The following is a 22387-nucleotide window of genomic DNA, read 5'->3' on the forward strand; positions in this document are numbered from 1 at the left end:
CATCTGATTATCTTCCCTGCCCTGATTGTGTCCACCTGTTTCCCATTACCTTGTGTGTGTGTATATATAGTCTGTGTTTCCCTTTTTTGCTAGTTTATTTTGTCTGTTGTGTCAGACCTTTCTCACCTTGTTCCCTGCCATGTACCTTGCTTCATCCAAGTTTGTATTTCTTTGCTACTTTGTGCATTCACACCTGTAGTCTTGTCTTTGGTTAATACTTTGTCTTGCCAGTTTTTCCTCATCACAGTGATTGAGTTTTTGTAGTTCAGTCTTTTCCTCATAAAGTGTGTTTTTTTTTTATTTAGTTTTACTTTACATATAAACATTGTTCTTTTTGAACTTTGCCTTTGAGTCGTGCGCTTGGGTTCTTGTTCTAGTCCTAAGATTTGTAACTGCATGACTTGAGCTCCCAATCACAAGACAACTGCTGTATTTGTACAGCAAGAGCACATAGGTCCCTTGAAAAATCTATCACCCCAATCTATCATTATGGTGACATGACTGTGGAAACAGGTGAGCAGATTATTGAGGAAAACTTCTCCAGTGAACTTTCATCACTTTTTCCCATAACAGATTGGACTGTGGAGCTCTAAACTGGAGGAGCTGTGCGTCTTCATGGGACAGGCAAGAGAAGCAAGTGAGCTGGAGCGCTCCTTTAAAGGAGGCAGCTGGGATTTTGAATGTTGCTCCTGTCAATGCACCTGGCTAACATCCACTCTCTGTCTAACAAAATGGATTAGCTGCAGCTTCTCAACAGAGTAAACAAGGACCTTGGCAGATCTGCTGCTGTTTGCTTCACCAAAACCTGGCTAGGAGCACACATTCCAAGACTACAGGAGCTCTTCCATGTGAACTGCATCACACAGCTGAGCCTCAGGGAAGAGAATGTTAGTATACGGATGTCACAGTGTTAACGAAGTCATGCAGTCCTCAATAAGAAAAACACTGTTCATAAACTGCAAACCATTCTGTTCATGGTGGGAATTTTCATTCATTCTGGATGGTGTTAACATACTACCTCAGCCCTGTGTCAGTGAGGCTTTAGAACACCTGGCTTACCAGATTAAAAGGTGGAGAAAATACCCCGAGCTCACTGCTCATTGTTCTCTGGGACTTCAAAAGAGCAAACCTAAGCTATGAACTGCCAATATACAGACAGCATATTAACTGTCCCACCTAGGATAGTAATACATTGGGCTAATGCTATACAATGTTAAAGATTTCATATTGCTGATCACCAAATGGCCCATGACTTGAATGAGTTTTACCGGTGGATTGATAAGCCCCCCCCCCAACCAAGTCGTCACACCTCCAGCTCCCCGCTGGACCCCCCCCCCCCCATGCTCCTCTGATATGTAACCATGTCACTGCCACCTGCACTAAAGATCTATGAAGAGGATGTGTCTCAGCCCCTACAAAATGTGGAAGACCTCCAACTTGGATGGTGAACACATTCCAAGACTACTGAACCTCCCATTTGAAGCTTCAATAAATCACTGGGGCTGTGTGAAGTACCTTTTGCTTCAAATAATCCATCATTATCTCAGTCCCCAAAGAAAACCTCCCATCACAAGATTAAATGACTACAGGCGTGTTGCCCTGACATCTTTGGTGATAGAATCCTTGACACTCAGGGCTGCAGAGAAAATCATCAGTGTTAGCCTGCCCTCCATCCAGGACCTATACACCTCCAGAGTTAGAAAATGAGCAGGTAACATGTCTGCAGACCACATCCTGGACACAACCTCTTCCAGCTTCTCCCCCCTGATAGGTGCTACAGAGCACTTTACCTCAGAACATCTAGACACAAGAACAGTTTCTCCCTATAGGCCATCACTATGATGATCTCTTAACAATTTACATGGTGTCAGGAACCTCCCTGTGCAACAACCTGTTCACTGAGTATCTTCTGCTAACCAAATGGTGTTTTCTGATTCTTCATGAAAAACCTGATACTTCATTTTAAAAATCCTAAACTTTTCTCAATACTATTCGCAACATTTTGAAATTTCTTATGACTGTGAATACGGATGGTTTAAAGCATTTTTTAGGGATTTTTGGTAGATTTTGATATTGGAAGAAGCATAATATAAGTGTCACACTCATTTTATACAACTAATAATAATGAAAATTGAATAGAGTATATGATTTCTCACCCTATTGGTTCCCTCTTTGTGAAGGTAAGGTTCCTATTTGGTCTTGCTTGGTTGATGGGGATGGTGCTACCCTGCAAAAAGTGTATTTGTTTGTGTATTTACATTCAATTATTTCATGTCATATATCTGTATAATTTGCTGGTGTTTATTAACTATTTGAGTCACAACACTAAAGTGTCTCTTACTTGGATTTTGTCACACCAGCCAGCAAAGTAACGGAAGGTCTGTATTGACATCCCCACGTGAGTCTTGAGGGCCAGTGTGTAAACGGCTCCCGAATCAACCACTTCAATAGTGGCCAACTCCTCCTGGTGCTGTTCCATCAGGTCAGCCAGCCTGAAGCAGGAGAGACATAGGATTATCTACAGCATGGATAATGATTATGTGGCAGTAAATGATTTAATCAGCTTTGCCCAAAGACACAAAGTGGTATCGTGCTTTCAAAAGCAGTGAACTAAAGCAAAACACGTGCCCAGTAGTTTGATAATAAAATCTCTCAATATTACTACAAGGACTTCTTAGGGTCTCAGGAAAAGTGGACAGGCTTTCTGATTTCCAGCTAATCAGCTAGTGAGCAACCCATTAAGGCACCAACCCTGCCACTGTTTTCAAGAAGAATGGGTCATTCAACTAGTATCTTGAGAACTAAGGTTTTCCATGTGCAGAATCATGCACATACTTGTTGGACCACAGCCTTGCCCAGCGTGAGAGAGATATACTAAGTAAGGCTAATGTTTAAGGCTGTTTATGGCCATCTTTTAACACAACTATATCACTATGGTCACCTATGCTGCCAGCCTAGTAGCACTAGGGCGTAGCAGCTCTAGGGTCTGGCAGGGTTTTGACAGCCAAGGACTGAATAATTGACAAGACAGGACAGATAAGGCACACAAAAATATAGAACACTGGCATACAGGAAAAAATACCAAAATAAAACAGGACCTGAACTAACATAGAAATAAAAACTGGAAAACACTGGTGAACAAAAAGAAACATTCCATTTTCTGTCTTTGTCTCTGCTCCACTTTCCTGCTCTCTTTCATCCCAACCAGTTAAAGCAGATGTCTGGATCTGCTTAATGTTCCTGTATGATAAAAGGAAGATATTTGTTGCTACTGTTGCAAGATGTGCTTGATCATAGAGAATTGTTGGGTGCAAATTAAATGAGGAAGTGGGGCACTACTACTACTACTACTACTACTGCTCTACTTATAAAGTGTCATGAGATAACATTTGTTTCAATTTGGCACAATACAAACAATTGACTTGACTAAAGAAAACAGCAGCGACTAAGTCCAACTAAGTTATTTATTAATTAATTCTTAGTTAATCATTCAATCCACGTGAATGTAGTTAGGACATGTTGAGTTAGGAGTTTGTGTCAAAATTGGGTCATCATTTAAATACAGAGATTCTGAGGAAACACCCAAAGGGTCATTTAATCCTATGGTGATTGTAAGAACCTTGGTGGGTTGGTCACCTAGTTGCCTGGCATTTGTATGGGTGTTGAGACGTGGATAAAGGCCTTTGGAGATAAATAACAGACACTCTGAGGACGTAACTGTTCAACACACCACTGATAGTGGCCATGTCGGGCCTGGAGAGAAACAGACTGACAAGATGGTTTGGGAGGCTAGAGAGAACAGGTAGAATACTTCTGACCCATGATAGCTTTTTTTTAATGCTGATTTCTGGAGTGAATGATGAAAGCGTGAGTTAGCAAGTGTATATGAACTTATAACAGGAAAAGTAATAAGAGTATATATGTTGCTTGCAAGATAATATACGATTTTATTCACAAGATAATTTGGAAATGAATTTGGACAAAATTAGGTTTATGGTAGCAACAAATGCAGAACGACAAGGCCTGAAGATAAGAGAAGAAACTATCTAGACACAGGTGTAATCTGAGATCTAAAATATGAAATGAAAACTTGGTAAATTGTAATTGATTTGATGATATTCCAATGATTATTTTAAAGTAGATTCTTTAGAGTGATTCTTTATTTTCTCTTCCCACAGACAGCCTTTGAGTAACTATATATTTTTTTGTAAAATGTAACCAATGTGCATTATTAAGAGGTCACTGGCAATCACACAGCCTAAAGGGTAGCCATTGTTGATCTAAGCACACATCATACATACAGAAAACATACATACATACATCACAAAAATTCATCATACATCAGCAGAGATGAACTTGAAGCTGCAGAAAAGAAGTTAAAGCTACAGACAAGACCTTAAAGCTGCACAGTTAAGCAACATAAAATACAGACTTGTATAAGAGTCTGCCTCTGTCTCGTGGATTCATTTTGCCCCATTCCCCATCTTCAAAGGCCTCCTTAGCAGCAGCCACAGCCTTGTCTACATCACTTATCTGGGCCAGAGACACATCACAGATTGCCTGCAAGACAGATAGATACAAGCACACAATCACATTGGCAGCAGAGAAAAGCGTTACTCTGTGGAGGAAAATGCTACTCTGTGGACCCACAGCCAGTTCAAATATCTCATTTATAAATGCTGTGTACTTTCAAATTCATGCCTGAAACTGGCATACAACAGTTGTGATTTACATATCTTGACAGGAGAATGTGAACACAAGCAAACTATGACCCATCTGTACAGATATTTTGGATGTGGGAAACTGGGAGTGCAGGTAAGGAGGTGGTGGATTGATATCAGAAGCAGTAATGATGTCTCTCATTTAAGTTCACTTCATATCAAATATTGATTTACATTATCATTAACCTCCAAAACAACAGGAGTTTAAATGTAGAATACTTGTGCTTATGGTTCACTGTAACTGTTGGAGAGGCATCTTTGAATCGGAAATTATATTAAGAGATCAGATAAAGAAGGGACAACTGCACATTATCAGCACTTGGTCTTTTTTACGGTGCTGTTTTAATAGCTAACATTGTTTTGGTCAAAGACCTTCTTTGGGTGTAAAACTGAACAAGAAAAGTCAGATAGCTTCTGAAGAAAAGACTAACAAATCAGGTCAATGAGTGAAATTGTTACCATCTGTGGCAGAGCACATTCTACTTTCTAATGCTACCCATACATCAGAAGACTGAGATTTTACAAAAACTGTGGATCTTACAGGGTCACTATTTACAAGACCACAACTAGATTCTTTGAGCAATTTTTTCTTTACATATATCCATCCATCCATTTTCTACCACTTATCCTGTTAAGGGTCGCAAGGGGGCTGCAGCCTATCCCAGGAGCCTTAGGGCAAGAGGCGGGGTACACCCTGGATGGGTCACCAGTCCATCACAGGGCCAACACAGATAGGCAGACAACAATTTTCCCTCACAGGCCACCTACGGTCGATTAGAGTTTCTGAAACACAGATTCCCCTCTTGCATGTCTTTAGACTGTTGGAGGAAGCCAGAGTACCAGGAGAGAAGCCATGTAGGCACAGGGAGAACATGCAAACTCAACAAAGAAAGTCTCCATTTGCATATGCAGCATATTGGGGTTAAAAGTTTTAGGAGACATCGGGTATCTTGTCATTAAGCTATAAAAAGACAAAATAATCACAATTGAGCCTATTAACAGTCTGCTATATATTTCATCAGTGCATTTTTTTTCTTTCACATTTCTCATTAGTGGAGCCGAGAGGGGAACACTGGACAAAACTATTGTGATTTGATTCAAAGAGAGGTAGGGGAGCGGTTTCCTGAGTATGAAGCAGTAACCTGTTTTGTCTTGCAGGTAGTGAGGTGGCAATGAGCTTACAGACAGCCTACCGCCAACGCTTTCTGCATCACTGGTGCAATGCTCAGATGCTCCTTCTCTCAGCTGGTTCCCACAGCATCACATGGCGCCTACAGCTTAAGTCACGGTGGGGCTACGTCATGTCAGCTCTGCCAGTTTAGTAGCATTTCGCAGACCTTACCCCTCACCTTAGCCGGAAATTGTAATTTAAAAAACAAAGAAGAACTGGTATTTTGGCAGCCAGTGGGGAGTTTCTCATCTTTCAGTAGTGGGGGTAAACAGTTTTATTGAAAGGCTCACTACTCTTGAAGAGAGGTTCTTATAACCCAAAATTAATACATAAATAAACCCGCTGACAGTATGAGGGACCATTTCTGCTCCAAACACTGGACCATGTTGTGTGTGTTGCTGTTTGAACACATGTCCATCCATCCATTTTCTACCACTCATCCTGTTAAGAGGCATGGGGGGGGGGGGGGGGCGTGTTCCCGAAACACCCTGGATGGGGTGCCAATCAAACGCAGGGCCAAAATATATAGACAACCATTCACACTCACAGCCATGCCTACGGTCAATTTAGAGTATCCAGTGAGCCTAGTCCCCTCTTACAGTACATGTCTTTGGACTGTGGGAGGAAGCTGGATTACCCCGAGAGAACCCATGCAGGCACAGGGAGAACATGCAAACTCCACACAGAAAGACCCCATGCCCAAACCAGGGCTCGAACCCAAAACCTTCTTACTGTAAGGCAACTGTGCTTACTTCTGCACCACTGTACCACCCTGGAACACATCTCTTCAGAGATTAATATTACTGAACCACTACAGAAAAAAGATGAACATATAATGTCAAGGAATACCCACTTTGGACTGACCTGAAAACTCTTCTATGTATACATTTCTCCACATTTCAGCTATCAGATCAGGCTTCAAGCCAAATACTGAGTTATACCTATAGTCAGCCGTGGCACAGAGACAATGCAATAAGCACCAGGGTTGTGAAAAGAAGCCATTTTTGTTTTTCTCTTTTTGCTTTAGTCAGCCCCCAGCTTAACAAAAAAAACTCAAAAAAGAAAGAAACACAGGGTTTATATCAAGGTGAGTGGCAATAAATTTTGTTTGTTTGGTGGAACAATTTGATAAAACAAACTATCAAAAGATACAGATACTGCACACACACATGGTGTGGTTATGCTTACTGTGCCATCCGTAGGGTTGATGCTCTCGTAGGTTTGTCCTCCTGCTGCATCAACAAACTCTCCATTTATGAACAGCTGATGAGGTATCTTAATTGTCATGTTGTTGATATTCTTCTCCACCTGAACAAGTGAAATGGGTCATGACTTCAATGGGTCAAACAGTAATAATACAGTGACATCTGTTCTTAAAGAAAATTAAACACATACATATTCAACTTGCAGCTCCTCTTCATTGTCCTCCCCTCTGAGCTTTCTTACACACAGCTGGATGAAATCATGGAAGGTGGTGTTCATGTAGACCTCCTCATTCTGGAGCTGGCAGCTCCCAACACGTAGTTTCACCTCCTCCACAAGCCTGTAGATTTGTTACTTTTGAATGCTTGTGGCATCATTATGATGACTGAAACAAATTCTTTCCATGCAGACAATTTGATCTTTACCCCTTTTTATTACCTGACCACATCCATGGAAGCAGCCCCAGACTTGAAGAAATCAGTGGAGTCATCAATCTGACTGACATTAGTTAGAATGCTCTGCCACACTGCCTGTGAGGAGAAATTACCACAGTTTCACATGCAACTTCTGAATGAGTTTTCTGTACAGTCTCCTCCAGGTAATCCGTGAGAACCTCTACCTTCATCTCTTTGGCGAATGTTTTCTCCTCCTCTGTGAGCTCCACAACAGTGCTGCTCCTAGAGCAAAAGTACTGTGCTGCAGGTATCATCTTTCCATCCTCAAATTGCAGATTCTTTACAAGCAACTACAGGGTTAAAGAGTGAGAGAGGAATATTACATATGACATCATGAAATCATGACTGAATATTATTTCAGGATGTTTCTTGGTCCAGGGACTCGTCACACTTTGAGTGACCATTTTCGTCAATTTCTTTGGAAAGACTTAATGAAACATGAATAAAAAATGCTTTTAAAAAAAATCAGCAACTTTTTACAAAAACTTCCCAATACTACTACTGGGGAGAAGACAAACCAGCTAAATGAGAGAAAGCGATGGAGGCAGAAATAGACACATCATTAAAATAACAGTGTGGGAAGACTATGTAATTGATGGCACCAGAGAGACTAATACATTATTTGGGATTTGGGTTTGGTGCTGGAACTTGGGACAGAAGATTAATGAAAGACAGAGCTAGCCGATAGCTGTATCTAGCTCAGGAGCAAAGGAAGAACTGGACAAGATGATGGAGCACAGACAGAGACTGAAGCAATTGTGAGGAGTTGTACAAGTGTCCACCACAAAGCTGTTACGGACAGATGAGGAAAGGTAAACAGGAGAGGATAATGTGAATTGTGACTGTCTACAAGAGCTGCTATTCATGTTGTTGGTTAAGGGACAGCATCTCCTGGATTTGGATAAAGAAATTGAAAAATGAAATACTGATAGACAATCTACCGGCGAACATAATGAAAACTGTGGACTACCATGACAATTTAAGTCTCTGGAAAGCTCTTGCAACAAGCCTAATTCAAAGAGAAAAAGCAGTAGCAGCCCAACAGAGCTTGCCTTGGCTGAATGATGCAAGTACACATTCAAGCAGACTAAACAACAGACCATCAGTGAAGTTACTCAAGCTGCACATAAATAAATATTAAATAAATAAATAAATAAATAAATGAATATCTCAAGTCATACATGGTGGGTCAAGCAGCAAGAGCAGGGCTAAAAATAACAGAGCATGACACGCTGAAAGAGAGGTTTAGAAGACAAGAAATTTCATGGTACAGAGGTGCGCATACGTCAGATGTCGCAGGTATGCTCCTTGCAAAGCAAACAAAGTCATAAAACAATTAATTTAATTAAGCTAAAGTACTAATTAAACCTCACCAACCCCACAGAGGAACAACTGAAAACGAAACGAGCTTTGCAGAAATGAGAAAGTTGCTCAACAGTTTAATAAGATATGTTGCAGCTGTCCAAGTACAGCAGCAAACAATTCTGTCATTGGTGGAGGATGTGAAGACTATCAAAACAAGCATTTGACCAAGCAGAATGCAGAAATTGCCAGGAACACCTGATTACTACAAATCAGAGGAAAATACAGTCTATGTGGACATCAAACTGCAAAATCTTCATCTAACTTTATGGGTCTACATCAGAGCAAGCAAAGCTCCTGGGGCCTCATGTATCAATACTTGCGTGGATCTCATACTAAAAAAAACGGTGGTCGCAAGAATCCCGAAAGTTGCGCATGCAGAAAAAAAATCCAGATGTATCAATCTGTGCGAGCGCCGGAATCCACGTACGTTTCCTTGATACATCCCAATCAGCATGGAATTGAGCGCAGATGTCGGAGTGACTGGACCCTCCCCCGTTACGCCCACCTATAAATACTAGACCTGTCAGTCGATTAAAAAAATGAATCCGATGAATCGCATGATTGTCCATAGTTAACTCACGATTAATCACATATTTTTTATCTGCTCTGAATTTACCTTAAACTGATATTTTTCATTTTTTTAATTAACCATATCAACATGGGAGTAGGCAAATAGTTGCTTTCTGCAAATGCAGCATGTTTATTAGTGTTGGAGCAATGTAATGGCCAGAAGTACGAACAAAACATCCATCCATCCATCCATCCATCCATTCATCCATCCATCCATCCATTCAATCATCCATCTTCTCTCTCTTATACTGTTAAGGGTGGTGGGGGTGGAGACTATCCCAGCAGCCTTCACCCTGGACGGGTCACCAATCCATGGCAGGGCCAACACATATAGACAGACAACCATTGGCTCTCACAGCCACGCCTACGGTCAATCTAGAGTCTGGATTAACCTGGTCCCCTCTTGATGTCTTTGGACTGGGAAGGAAGCCGGAGTACTGGACAGAACCCACGCAGGCACAGGGAGAACATGCAGACTCCACACAGAAAGACCCCATGCTCCAGCCGGGGCTCCACCCACAACCTTCTTGCTGGGGGGCCACCATGCTGACCACTGCTCCACCGGGTTGCCCCAAAACAAAAGATGCACAGGGTAAAAAAAAAAATAATAAAAAAATTATAAACTCAAGCCCAACAAATATAATAGTAATGATTACTAGTACTAACTGAAGTACTTGAACTATTAAGCCATTAACACAAAAGGATGACCCTGATGCATTGCATCAAACTGTGATGCACAGAATAAATTAAATTAAATAAAAACAATGAATAAGTGTGCATTAAACAGGAGGCAGTGCAACACAGAACAGGACTCAAATGACATAGTGGGGATATTGCGGGTGGTGGACGCCTCCAATGGTCGTGGTTTGTTTTACGCCAGAAGGGAGCGGAGGGCTCTCTGCATCAGCTGTGTGCTTCGAGGACAAGTGAAACTGAAGACTGCTCGTGCTCCGGTACAAACTAAATTCAGCTGTTCAGTGTATGTATATCACTTTTTTCCTGTCTGCCATCTGGCATGACTTTGAAATTGAACTTTCCATGTAAAACTGACGTTTTCTTTTCCATGTTAGTCCTACTTTAATGCTCATCTGCTCTCAGTTGTTTGTTTGTTTTTTGTTTACAAGCTGCAACCGGCTGCATGTCGCGTGTGTGATGAATGGTGCGTTCACGTCTGGTTTTCCGTGAACTATGGCATGGTCAAAGGGTCAAAAAGGACTGTGCGCATTAATCACGATGAAAAAAAAATTGGCGATAAGGGGACGATGGATTAACTAGTTAATAATGCGTTAACCCTGACACCTATAATAAATACAATTTTTTTTAAAATAGGATCTCCGCTGTCCACACTCACAAAACAATGTCAAAGAAAAAGAGGTTCACGGCATGTGAGCTGGAGGTGCCCGCTCGGGGAGGTGGAGGAGAGACAGCAGACAGCAGATTTTGTTTGGCAGCCTGTCCAGTGGTGTCAGTACAAAAAAAACCAAAAATGTTGTGAGTGGTATAAGGTGTGGGAGAGGGTGAACGCAGTGGGTTCGGAGCAATGCACCCCCGCGGAGATTTTTAAAAAAATGTGGTCGGACCTGTTATTGGCTAAAGTTCCCTTCTAATCACCAGTGTTGTTTCTCATCATGTTCATACATCTTAACCACTTCTAATGACGGAAAGAACGAGTCACTACGTGTGTATGAAGTTTTATGATGATGGTAGAAAACAGTGTTCGCTCCGTCCTTAACTGAACGATCAAAGTGATACAAAGCTCAGTTTTCCTCACTAAACCTGTGTGACCATAACTACGTCATAAGCTTGCACTACTGCTAGCGCTCTGAAAGATTTCCTATCTCTATATTTAATGCATGTCTGCAATTCTAACTTCCTAAACAATGCAAGCTAAAGCAAGTGTATGACTAAATTCAACACTGCGCAATCACTAAATGCAATAACTACAATAATCAATTGGCTTAAATCTAAATTTAAACAACAATATAGAAAATGGCACTAACAGGACCTCAAGGTGGAGGTCAAGCGGCGTATAGCTGCCCTTCGGAGGAGTGCTGGCCAGACATTGTGAGGGTCAGGGAGAGGGGCACCTGATGGAATTTCAGCAGCGGGTGGCGGCAGTCATGGGCAGCACCTTTGTGTGGGGGGATTGTCGCCACCACCCACGCTGACTCCAAGAGCCTGGAGGGTAAGTGGCAACTCCATTTCTTATGCAACATTTCCACATGCTTTGCCACAGATGTAAATGCAACAAATACACAGAATCGGCCATTTAAATAAACCAGTATATTTAATGTTTAACAGAAATTGATCCGTCAGCCATGCCGCTGACATGCAGCACCCCTGCCGGCTCCCGTGCCAGCCCATCCGCAGGCTCAGTCATCCGCCAGGACCAGTGGCATGGGGGCCACCCGTTCTCTGGCCCCAGCACCAGGCCGGCAAGCGGCGGATGGTTCTCCAGCCCACCCGGACCTAGCGGCACATCCTCCAGCCCACACGGTTGGAGGGTCCTCACACAGGCGGTCCTGCAGTCGCAGGAGGACATTATTAGGGGAATAACAGGGATCAATGAGTGGCTCAACCACCTGATAAATGTTCTGGAACGTTTAGTGGACGAAAAAAATTAATCTGGCTTCATGAATCGTGTAGCAGCTTCTTACCCATTCACATTATGGAAATGAAATTCTGGTGTGTGAGGACGGCTGCCCGGCCAGGATCGGCGTCCATCCCTCCATCCTCTGTGCATCGCACATTGACTGAGTGGAAAACCTTACGATGAACATAAGCATATTGCTCATGGAGGGGAGCGCCGATTGCAGCTTTTGCAGGAGGATGGCCCGCGGTCGCCGGAACCCGCTCATCAGCCCCCTGACCCCCAGACAAACTCTGCCCCCTGGTGTCCAAACCAGCCAAGAAAAAACAACCAAGTCCATGGCTCTCTGAAGTTCTGAGAGAACAAAGAGCTGGACTCAGGGCAGCAGAAAGAAAGTGGCGTAAATCCCAAGAACCCACTGACTTGTCCTTATACAAACAGAAACTTGCTTCCTTCACCTCATGCTTACAGTCCGCTAAGAAAGCCTTCTATCAAAACAAGGTCTGTGCCACTTCTGATTCCAGAGAACTGTTTATGGCGTTTAACTCCTTGCTTTCTCCTCCAGTTGCTCAGCCTTCCACTGCACTGACTTCAGACATGTTTGCCTCCTTTTTTACTGAAAAGGTTGCTGCAATCAGCAACCAGTTCTCTGAGCCTGACCAGTCCAGTCAGCACCAACCTGCCACTGCTGCTTCACTCTTCTCCTTTGTTCCTCTGAGCGAAGATGAGGTCTCCAGACTTCTCCTAAGCTCAAAACCTACAATTTACCTGCAGTCACACACATTGTCAATTCCTCCCTGGAAACTGGCATTTTTCCTGCTACTTTTAAGCAAGCCCGTGTCACCGCACTGCTCAAAAAGCCTAATCTCAACCCCGCCAAGGTTGATAACTACAGGCCAGTATCACTTCTGCCATTCCTGTCAAAAATACTGGAGCGCTCAGTATTTAACCAGGTCTCTGAACATCTGCGGAACAACAACCTTCTTGACTCTTTTCAGTCTGGCTTCAGACTGCACTCCTGTCAGTCAGTGAGTCACTGAGACTAGCTCGAGCTGCTGGTCAGTGCTCTGTCCTACTTCTGCTGGACCTGTCTGCTGCCTTCGACACGGTGAACCATCAGATTCTCCTCTCCACACTCTCTGAGCTCGGCATATCTGGTTCTGCCTTGTTGTGGTTCAAGTCCTACCTCACAGGCAGATCCTTCAGAGTGTCATGGTGAGGAAAGGTGTCTAGGTCACATGGCCTATCGACTGGGGTTCCTCAGGGGTCAGTGCTTGGTCCCCTTGTCTTCTCTCTGTACACCATTCTCTTGGTGCAGTGATCCACTCCCATGGCTTCTCCTACCACTGTTATGCTGACGACACTCAGCTTTTCCTCTCTTTTCCACCTGATGACAGAACGGTCTCAGATCGTATATCAGCGTGTCTGGCTGATATCTCCACATGGATGAAGTAACGCCACCTTCAACTGAATCTGCCTAAGACTGAACTTATGGTCTTTCCAGCTTGTCCATCTGTTCAGCCTCAGGTCAGTGTCCAACTTGACTCGAGCCTACGTGTGCCCACAAAATCAGCCAGAAACCTGGGTGTCATGATTGATGACCAGCTGACCTTTAAGGTTCATGTGGCCTCAGTTTCTCGCTCTTGCCGTTATGCCCTCTACAACATCAGGAAGATCAGACCCTTCCTGACCCAACAGACCACACGGCTTCTGGTTCAGGCTCTTGTCATCTCATGCATTGACTACTGCAACTCTCTTCTGGCAGGCCTCCCTGCATGCTCATTCAAGCCTCTGCAGATGATCCAGAATGCAGCAGCACATCTGGTCTTCAACCAGCCCAAAAGGGCACATGTCACCCCGCTGCTGGTTTCTCTTCACTGGCTTCCAGTGGCAGCCAGAATCAAATTCAAGGCACTTCTCTTGGCTTACAAAACAATCACAAGAACGGCTCCAGCCTACCTGGAATCCGTGATCCAGGTCTACTCTCCTTCTCGCCCACTACGCTCTGCATGCGAAAGAAGCCTGGTGCTTCCAGCCCAGCACTGCTCCAAATCTCTAGCCAGACTCTTCTCTTCTGTTGTTCCCAAATGGTGGAACGAACTACCGAACTCTGTGCGTTCTGCTGAGTCCCTTTCTACTTTTAAGAGACAATTGAAGACTCAATTGTTCAGAGAGCACCTAGACACTTAACCTGACTCTTCTCCTCTTTGTCCTGTGGGGTAGAATAAGTCAGAGGGTCCAAGACCCAGCACTTAGTGATTATGTAGCACTAACTGTGTTGTGTGATGTTGTATGTTTGTCAAAAAAAAAAAAAAAGAGGGTGGGGGGGGGCGATACTTCTTCTGCCACTAGATGGCAATACCTGTGATCAAATCACAACTGAAGCACTTTTGCGCTTACTATGGGTTTCTCCTTAAGTCTGAATTCTTCCTTGTGTTGTACGTCGCTTTGGACAAAAGCGACTGCTAAATGAAATTGTAGAATCGTAGCCACTGGTTAGAACTGTGTTGCAAGTCCTCCCGCTCCCTGAAATGTCACTCCCATCTTATTGCACCGTTTGCCACGTCCTCCAACAGCGCAAGTGCTGACATTGTAGAAAATGTCACATTCAGCACAATCGTGAAGGCTCTTTTATAGCCACTTAGGTAATGCCGACTTGTGTTTGTGTTTATGGCTTTTTTGTGCCCGATGTATGTGCAGTTGTCAAATAATGTCAGTTACCAAACACTGCCACACAGTGTCGCCAACGGACCAAAGTGCAGTCAACGCAAGAATCGGCTTTCCGCCAACTTCTACGGCACCTCCAGAGTTGGTGTGAAACAGCGCAAGAATTGACAAACTTTTCGCATTTATACATCTGAATGTGAGCACCGATCCTGGCGTACGCAAGTTTTTCTTGCGTAAACAGTGTTGATACATGAGGCCCCTGGTCATGTGAAGCTTGGTGGATCTGGATAAATTCTAATGACTATTTTTTATGGTAGGATCCTTTTCTCTTCTGCATTAATACACTCTTTGCTCTTTTTTACACAAATGGAAAAGTCAAGGTTATATTTTTACCTTCTTGGACATTTTTTCCCCCTCTTTTTTGGACTGAGTTCATATGCATTACGGAATACATGGAGACTGCCATGCAGCCTATACCTCCTTGTCTCTGTGAAGTTTTTTTTTTCAACATGACTCTCTCCTTTTTGGAGCAACATCCTTTTTCCTCCTTACTGTGTGGCTGCGTGTGCACTTGTGTGCGAGTAAAGGGGTATGTGTTCTCGTGAATACATGTGGGCACAGAAGAGTTTGTGTGAGGCTGTGTGTGCGTGTGTGGACCCTTCTCCCAGCCTAATGTTGTGTGTGTATGGGTGCATGCGTATGTGTGTGTGTTTGTGTGTGGATTAGCTATCTAGTGTGAGTGTGTGCTGTTGGGTGGGTGTGTGCGAGTAAGTGTGGGTGTGTGTGCCTGTCTTTATTTGTGCAGATCCAGTGCCTTGTTCAGTGCTGCATGTGAGTGTGCATGTTTCAGGGTGGGAGTTGGCATGGTGGTGCAGCACTGTGGCCTCACAGCAAGAAGGTTTTGGGTTCAAACCTCGGCTCGAGCACAGGACCTAAGTCCCCAACCAGGAAACACCACAGTAAATATAAACATCCATCCATTTTCTACCGCTTTGCTTGCAAAGGGTCATGGGGGGCTGGAGCCTATTGCAGCAGCCTTCAGACGTGAGGGGGGTACACCCTGGATGGGTTATCAATCCATCACAGGGCCAACACTGAGGTGACAGTGCTAACCACTGCACCACCATGCTGCCCTACTTGTAAAGTGTCATGACATAACTTTTGTTGTGATTTGGTGCTATACAAATAAAATTGATTTGACTTGATTTGACTAACATATTAGAATGCATGAGGATGCAGTGGTTAGCGCTGTGGCCTCACAGAAAGAAGGTTCTGGGTTCGAGTCCCAGCTCGGGCACGGGATCTTTCTGTGTGAAGTTTGCATGTTCTCCCCGTGCCTGCGTGTGTTCCCTCCGGGTACTCTGGCTTCTTCCCACCATCCAAAGACATGCAATTGGGGACTAGGCTGATTGGACACTCTAAATTGACCATAGGTATGAATGTGAGTGTGAATGGTTGTTTGTCTCTCTAGGTTGGCCCTGCCATGGACTGGCGACCTGTCCAGGGTGTACCCCGCCTCTTGCCTGTTGACGTTGGGATAGGCTCCAGCCCCCCTGTGACCCTTAATGTAGGAATAAGTGGAAGACAATGGATGAATGGATTAGAATGCCTCACATTTGAAATTGCTTTAGAAAAATCTAAGAACATAGTCCTAAACTGCATCTACAGAACTCCTGGGCTCCAGTGTTAAGATTTTTAATGACAGCTTGGAGAACATATTCAGCAACCAAAAAAATAAGATGTTTATTGCATGTGATGATTTTAACATTGATTTACTAAATATTCACAACAAAACTAATTGAACATACTTCACAGATAACAAGTACAGTAACAGCTCATTTCCAATTATAACTAAACCAACTAGAATTACTAATGATACAGCTATGTCACAGTCTCACCTGCAGCAGTCATCCAGCCCACACCCCACCACACAGACAGACTACACTTCTCCCTGATCAGTCACACCTGCAGCCAGTGACTTGCGGTCAGGGGAGGCAAGTGAGGCCACGCCTCACCTGTCATCATGGAAAGACAAAAATGTAAATTGAAAAAAATAAATGTAATTATTGTATTCATCCTTTGATTTGTACTATAAAGTTATTTTGCCTTTAACTAAACCAGTTTTAAGTTATTTTTTATTCAAAATCACCGATTTTTCATATTTATCGTTCAAATACTGAGAAGAGACATGCGGTGAGGCACCAGGCAGCTGAGCCTCACCAGGGATTGCGCAATGACTCTGCTAATTGTGCTGCATGCTACGCAATGAGCACGTATTGCTGTCTCTTTCTATGGCGCTATTAAAATGTTCAAATACTTTTGCTATATAAACTATATTTCTATAGTTTAGCTTGTGAAAATAATGTATAGTGTTTTTGTCGAAAACTGTATGTGTGTGTAACGTGGTTCTTGTGCTGAGCGATCATAAAATGGCTGCGAAAAGGTGCCGGGTGAGGCACGCAGTTCTCCTGCCTCATGGAGGAGGCGCTAGTGAGCCCAGGGATTCTGCTTGCGCCTCCTCCGCTCCGCTGCAGAATAAGTGACAGCGAGCTACAATTTACTATAAGGAAAGTCAAGTGCAGTCATTCAGTTATTTTTTTTCCTCCTGAGTGGCCGTAATGTCACAATGGAGGATTACATTTCTAAGCTAAAACAATTTTCTAAATTGGATTGTCAGTCGAAGCAGGAGGTTAACGCTAAAATATCCAAAGTGCTGAAGAAGCTATGGCAGACAGAAGCCAAAACATGGAGAACATTTTTTGTCTGTTTTTTATTATTAAATGCAATTTTTTTTCATATGTTTACAGATCTGATTGGGATGAAGTCAGTGCCTCACCAGCCATGAACCTCACTGCACGTCACTGCCTGCAGCCACGCTCCAATCAGTGCCATATATAAACCACTGGTCCACACTCACTCATTGCCAGATTGTCCTCTGTTTTCTGCATGACTCTCCATTGTACCCTGTTCTGCCTGCCTACCCCATACCGACTTGTTTTGTCTCTAGCCTGCTTCCTGCGTCCCAGCCCATGGCGCTCATGTTCAGATGTATCAACACAAAAAGTTCATTGATTCTTGCGCTGTTTCACGCCAACTCCGGAGGTGCCGTAGAAGTTGGTGGAAACACACACACAGAAATAAATCAGTGAACAACACTCCAGCTATTTTGTTGACTCATGGAGACCCATAACCTCACTGAGGTGCTTTATGATGGAGTTTCCTTTGATTGGTCGCTAGAACATTTCTGAAAATACAGTTTTTACAAATAATTTTAGTGCTGTTATTAAAAATGCAATTTAGGGTGTAAAAACTGAAAGCCCCTCACACATGTGGTTAAGGTGACAGTCAGTTCAAGGAAGATGTGAATAGCAGATGTCTGCAACCCTGTACATCCATTCAAGACATGAAATGATTCAATTTTTCATTTCAAAGATTTAGAGGTAGATTATCTCTCATCTTATCTCTGGTAGGTACTTGACTAAAGCAGCTTTCCAGGGTCTCTGTCCTTTATTCACCCTTTGTCACAGTGATGACCAGAGTCGGGTTGTTAGGGGGCTGCGATGGCACCTCCATAAATTTTCATGGGGGGGTCGGATAGAGCCATGGGAAATCCTGAGGGAGCAAACTGAGACTAAACACCCAAGCTGAATTTCAGGAATTGAGGGTGACCTCATGCCTTTTGAGGGGTCGTCCTTGTGAACGTGTGTATGTTCACAAGAGTTCATTTTTCACTTCCTCCTCCATTGTGATGTAGATCTTTTTCTCCCTGTTTCACTCTGTTCTGTTTGTCTTTACATTAAACCATACAGAATGGACAGTTTAAGCAAAATGCATGCTTACTTATGTCTTTATTATTACGAATATCTCACAACATGTTACACTGGCCAGCATCACTCTTCTATCCGTGTCACACTCAAAAGTGTCCCTGACAACTTAAACGAGGAACAACAATCCTATTGTTAAATCTTTCCTTTTTGGTTTTTGAAGTTGTCCTTTCTTTCTTTACTTGAACATACACCACATAGGACCATCAGAATTAGTCTTATACATTAAGTGCATTTCCATCACATCAACAAGGAATATTACTTATGATTATCATTTGAAAAAAATAACACAAAATTTCTTCAGTGGATTACTGTGCAACTTAAGTTATTAATATTGTTTTGTGTAAACAAATATTTCAACAACATTATATGTTAACACTTTCTTTTCTCCTCCTCCTGGAACCGTCACCTTATCGTGGTGGAGGAGTTTGAGTGCCCTAGTGACCCTAGGAGCTATGCTGTCGGGGGCATTTTGCCCCTGGTAGGGTCACCCAAGGCAGACTGGTCCTAGGCAAAGGGCCAGACAAAGAACGGTTCAACAGACCGTTGATGGAAGGAACAGCCCAGAGGGGCACCGGGGCCCTGCCCTGGAGCCAGGCCTGGGGTAGGGGCTTGATGGCGAGTGCCTGGTGGCCGGGCCTTTGTTCATGGGGCTTGGGCACCAGTTCAAGGCGGGGACCTTGGCTGTCAGAACCCCAGGCATGGAAGCTTGCTTTTGGGATATGGAATGTCACCTCTCTGGCAGGGAAGGAGCCAGAGCTGGTGGAAGAGGTTGAGCGTTACCGGCTAGATATAGTCGGCCTCACCTCGACAAATAGCTCCAGGTTCAGAACCCAAGTCCTTGAGAGGGGTTGGACTCTCTCTTTTGCTGGAGTTGGTCCAGGTGAGAGGTGGAGGGCCAGGGTGGGATTTTTGATCGCCCTCAGGCTTTCTGCCTGTACGTTGGGGTTTACTGCGGTGGATGAAAGGGTTGCTTCCCTACGCCTTCGGGTCGTGGAACGGATCCTGACTGTGGTCTGTGCTTATGCACTGAACTCCAGTTCAGAGTACCCACCCTTTGTGGAGTCCTTGGGAAGGGTACTGGATGGTGTCCCGACTGTGGACAGCGTGACCTGGAAGGGCGTGGAGAAACGGCAGGCCCGACCTGAACCCGAGCGGTGTGCAGTTATTGGACTTTTGTGCAAGTCGCAGTTTTTCCATAACTAACACCATGTTCGAACATAAGGATGCCCACCGGTGCACATGGCACCATGACATCCTTGGCCGCAGGTCTATGATCGATCTTATAGTCGTATCATCTGACCTGCGACCGCATGTTCTGGACGCTCGAGTGAAGAGAGGAGCTGGGCTGTCAACTGATCACCATCTGGTTGTGAGTTGGATCAGGTGGCAGGGTAAGAGGCCGCACAGACCCGGCAGGCCCAAACAAGTAGTGAGGGTTTGTTGGGAATGCCTGGCGGAAGAACCTGTGAGAATGATCTTAAACTCCCACATCCGGCAGAGCTTTGACCTCACCCCGGGGGCAGGGGGGGACATTGAGTCTCTCATTGAGTCTCTCATTGAGTCGTCCAATCTCCAGGGAAGAAGTCACCGAGGTACTTAAGCAACTCCACGGTGGCAGAGCTCCGGGGATGGATGAGATCCGCCCTGGGTATCTCAAGGCTCTGAATTTTATAGGGCTGTCTTGGTTGACACGTCTCTGCAACATTGCGTGGACATCGGGGGCGGTGCCTTTGGAGTGGCAGACCAGGGTGGTGGTCCCCATCTTTAAGAAAGGGGACCAGAGGGTGTGTTCCAACTATCGAGGGATCACACTCCTCAGCCTCCCTGGAAAGGTCTACGCCAGGGTACTGGAGAGGAGGGTCAGGGCGATAGTCGAACCTCAGTTTGAGGAGGAGCAGTGTGGTTTTCGTCCCGCCCGTGGAACCATGGACCAACTCTTCACCCTCGCTAGGGTGCTGGAGGGGGCATGGGAGTTTGCCCAACCAGTCCACGTGCGTTTTTAGGATCTGGAGAAAGCTTATGATTGTGTTCCCAGGAGCACCCTGTGGGGGGTACTCTGGGAGTATGGGGCGGATGGCCGTTCAGTCTTTCTACCGGAGGAGTGAGTCTGGTTTGCGTAGCCGGCAATAAGTCGGACTTGTTCCCGGTGAGGGTTGGACTCCGCCAAGGCTGCCCTTTGGCACTGATTCTGTTCATAACCTTTATGGACAGAATTTCTAGGCGCAGCCAGGTGGTGGAGGGGGTCGAGTTTGGTGGCGGGAGGATTTCGTCTTATCTTTTTTGCGGATGACATGATCCTCTTAGCTCCGTCAAGCCGCAACCTCCAGCTCTTCCTGGGACAGTTTGCAGCCGATTGTGAAGTGGCTGGGATGAGAATCAGCACCTCCAAGTCTGAGGCCATGGTCCTCAGCCGGAAAAGGGTGGTTTGCTCACTCCAGCTCGGGGGGGGGGCGGGTTCCTGCCTCAGGTGGAGGAGTTTAAGTATCTCGGGGTCTTGTTCCCGACCCAGGGCACGCTGGAGTCATTATTGTAGGTGACTTCAATATTCATGTGGATGTTGAACAACAGTCTGGGTACTGCATTTCTTTCTCTTCTAGACTCAATTGGTTTCTATCAGTCTGTCCATGAACCCACTCACCATCACAACCACACCCTCGACCTCGTCCTAACATATGAAATTGAAGCCCAAAATCTAGTTGTGTTTCCACAGAATGCGCTTTTGTCTGACCATCAATTAATCACTTTTGAATTTGTACTAATCGACTACACTCCACTCAGGAAAAATGTAGTATCCAGATGTTTGTCTGATCAGGCTGTAGCTAGATTTAAGGAAGCGATTCCACATGTGCTAAATTCAGTGTCATGTCCCATCGTAACAGAGGACGCTGATGTCAACCTTAGTCCCTCCCAAATTGATCATTTCATCGATAGAGCAGCAGGCACCTTAAGAACAACTTTGGACTCAATTGCCCCACTAAAAAAAAAGATATCTATAAATCCAAGGAAACAAGCACCTTGGTACAATTCTGAAACCAGACAGCTGAAACAGAAAACCCAGAAACTAGAGAGAATATGGCACTCCTCCAAATTGGAGGAGTCACATATAATGTGGCAAGATAGCCTTAAAAGTTATAAGAAAGCCCTCCATATAGCTAGAGTAGCCTACTACTCGGCACTAATCGAGGAGCAGAATAACAACCCCAGGTTCCTCTTCAGTACTGTAGCCAGACTGACAGAGAGCCACAGCTCTATTGAACCAAGTATTCCTGTTTCCCTGGGTAGCAAAGACTTCATGGACTTCTTTAATGACAAAATTCTCCTTATTAGAGAGAAAGTTCATCTCCTCCTGCCATCAACTGACAACATGGCACCTATAATCCCAGAAACCTTTGAGGCAGCTGTAGGATCAGACATACACTTTGATAGTTTTTCTCCCATTTGCCTTCATGAGCTAAGTACAGTAATTTCTTCCTCTAAACCCTCCACCTGTCTTCTAGACCCCATCCCAACTAAGCTGCTTAAAGACTCTCTACCCCTCGTTGGCACCTTTCTCTTAGACATGATCAATGTGTCGCTGTTATCTGGTTACAGCCCACAGTCCAGAGGTTTTGGCCAACTACTGACCGATATCAAATCCTCCTTTTCTCTCCAAAATCCTGGAGAAAGCAGTTGCTAAACAACTCTGTGACTTTCTCCACAGCAACAGCTTATTAGAGGATTTCCAGTCAGGTTTCAGGATTCATCATAGCACAGAAACAGCACTAGTTAAAGTTACCAATGACCTCCTACTAGCATCAGATGAGGGACTCGTCTCTGTG

General features: G+C 44.4%; 1 protein-coding gene across 2 annotated transcripts in view; it reads right to left on the minus strand.

Moving 5' to 3' along the window:
- Nucleotides 1-22387, minus strand: part of LOC147267556 (cytosolic 10-formyltetrahydrofolate dehydrogenase-like) — a 100227-nt gene that overhangs the window by 15919 nt on the left and 61921 nt on the right. For both annotated transcript variants that reach the window (XM_086198468.1, XM_086198469.1), the window contains exons 9-15: nt 7715-7840; nt 7534-7625; nt 7288-7435; nt 7081-7200; nt 4433-4560; nt 2342-2492; nt 2157-2227 (exon numbers count right to left, since the gene is read on the minus strand). In XM_086198468.1, coding sequence (XP_086054594.1) covers nt 2157-2227; nt 2342-2492; nt 4433-4560; nt 7081-7200; nt 7288-7435; nt 7534-7625; nt 7715-7840 — 836 coding nt within the window. The remainder of the gene's footprint in view (nt 1-2156; nt 2228-2341; nt 2493-4432; nt 4561-7080; nt 7201-7287; nt 7436-7533; nt 7626-7714; nt 7841-22387) is intronic.

The sequence above is a fragment of the Aulostomus chinensis genome, chromosome 3 (assembly GCF_037954235.1).
Source record: "Aulostomus chinensis isolate RoL2024-O1b breed Wild chromosome 3, RoL_Achi_v1.0, whole genome shotgun sequence".
Classification (NCBI taxonomy): Eukaryota; Metazoa; Chordata; class Actinopteri; order Syngnathiformes; family Aulostomidae; genus Aulostomus; species Aulostomus chinensis.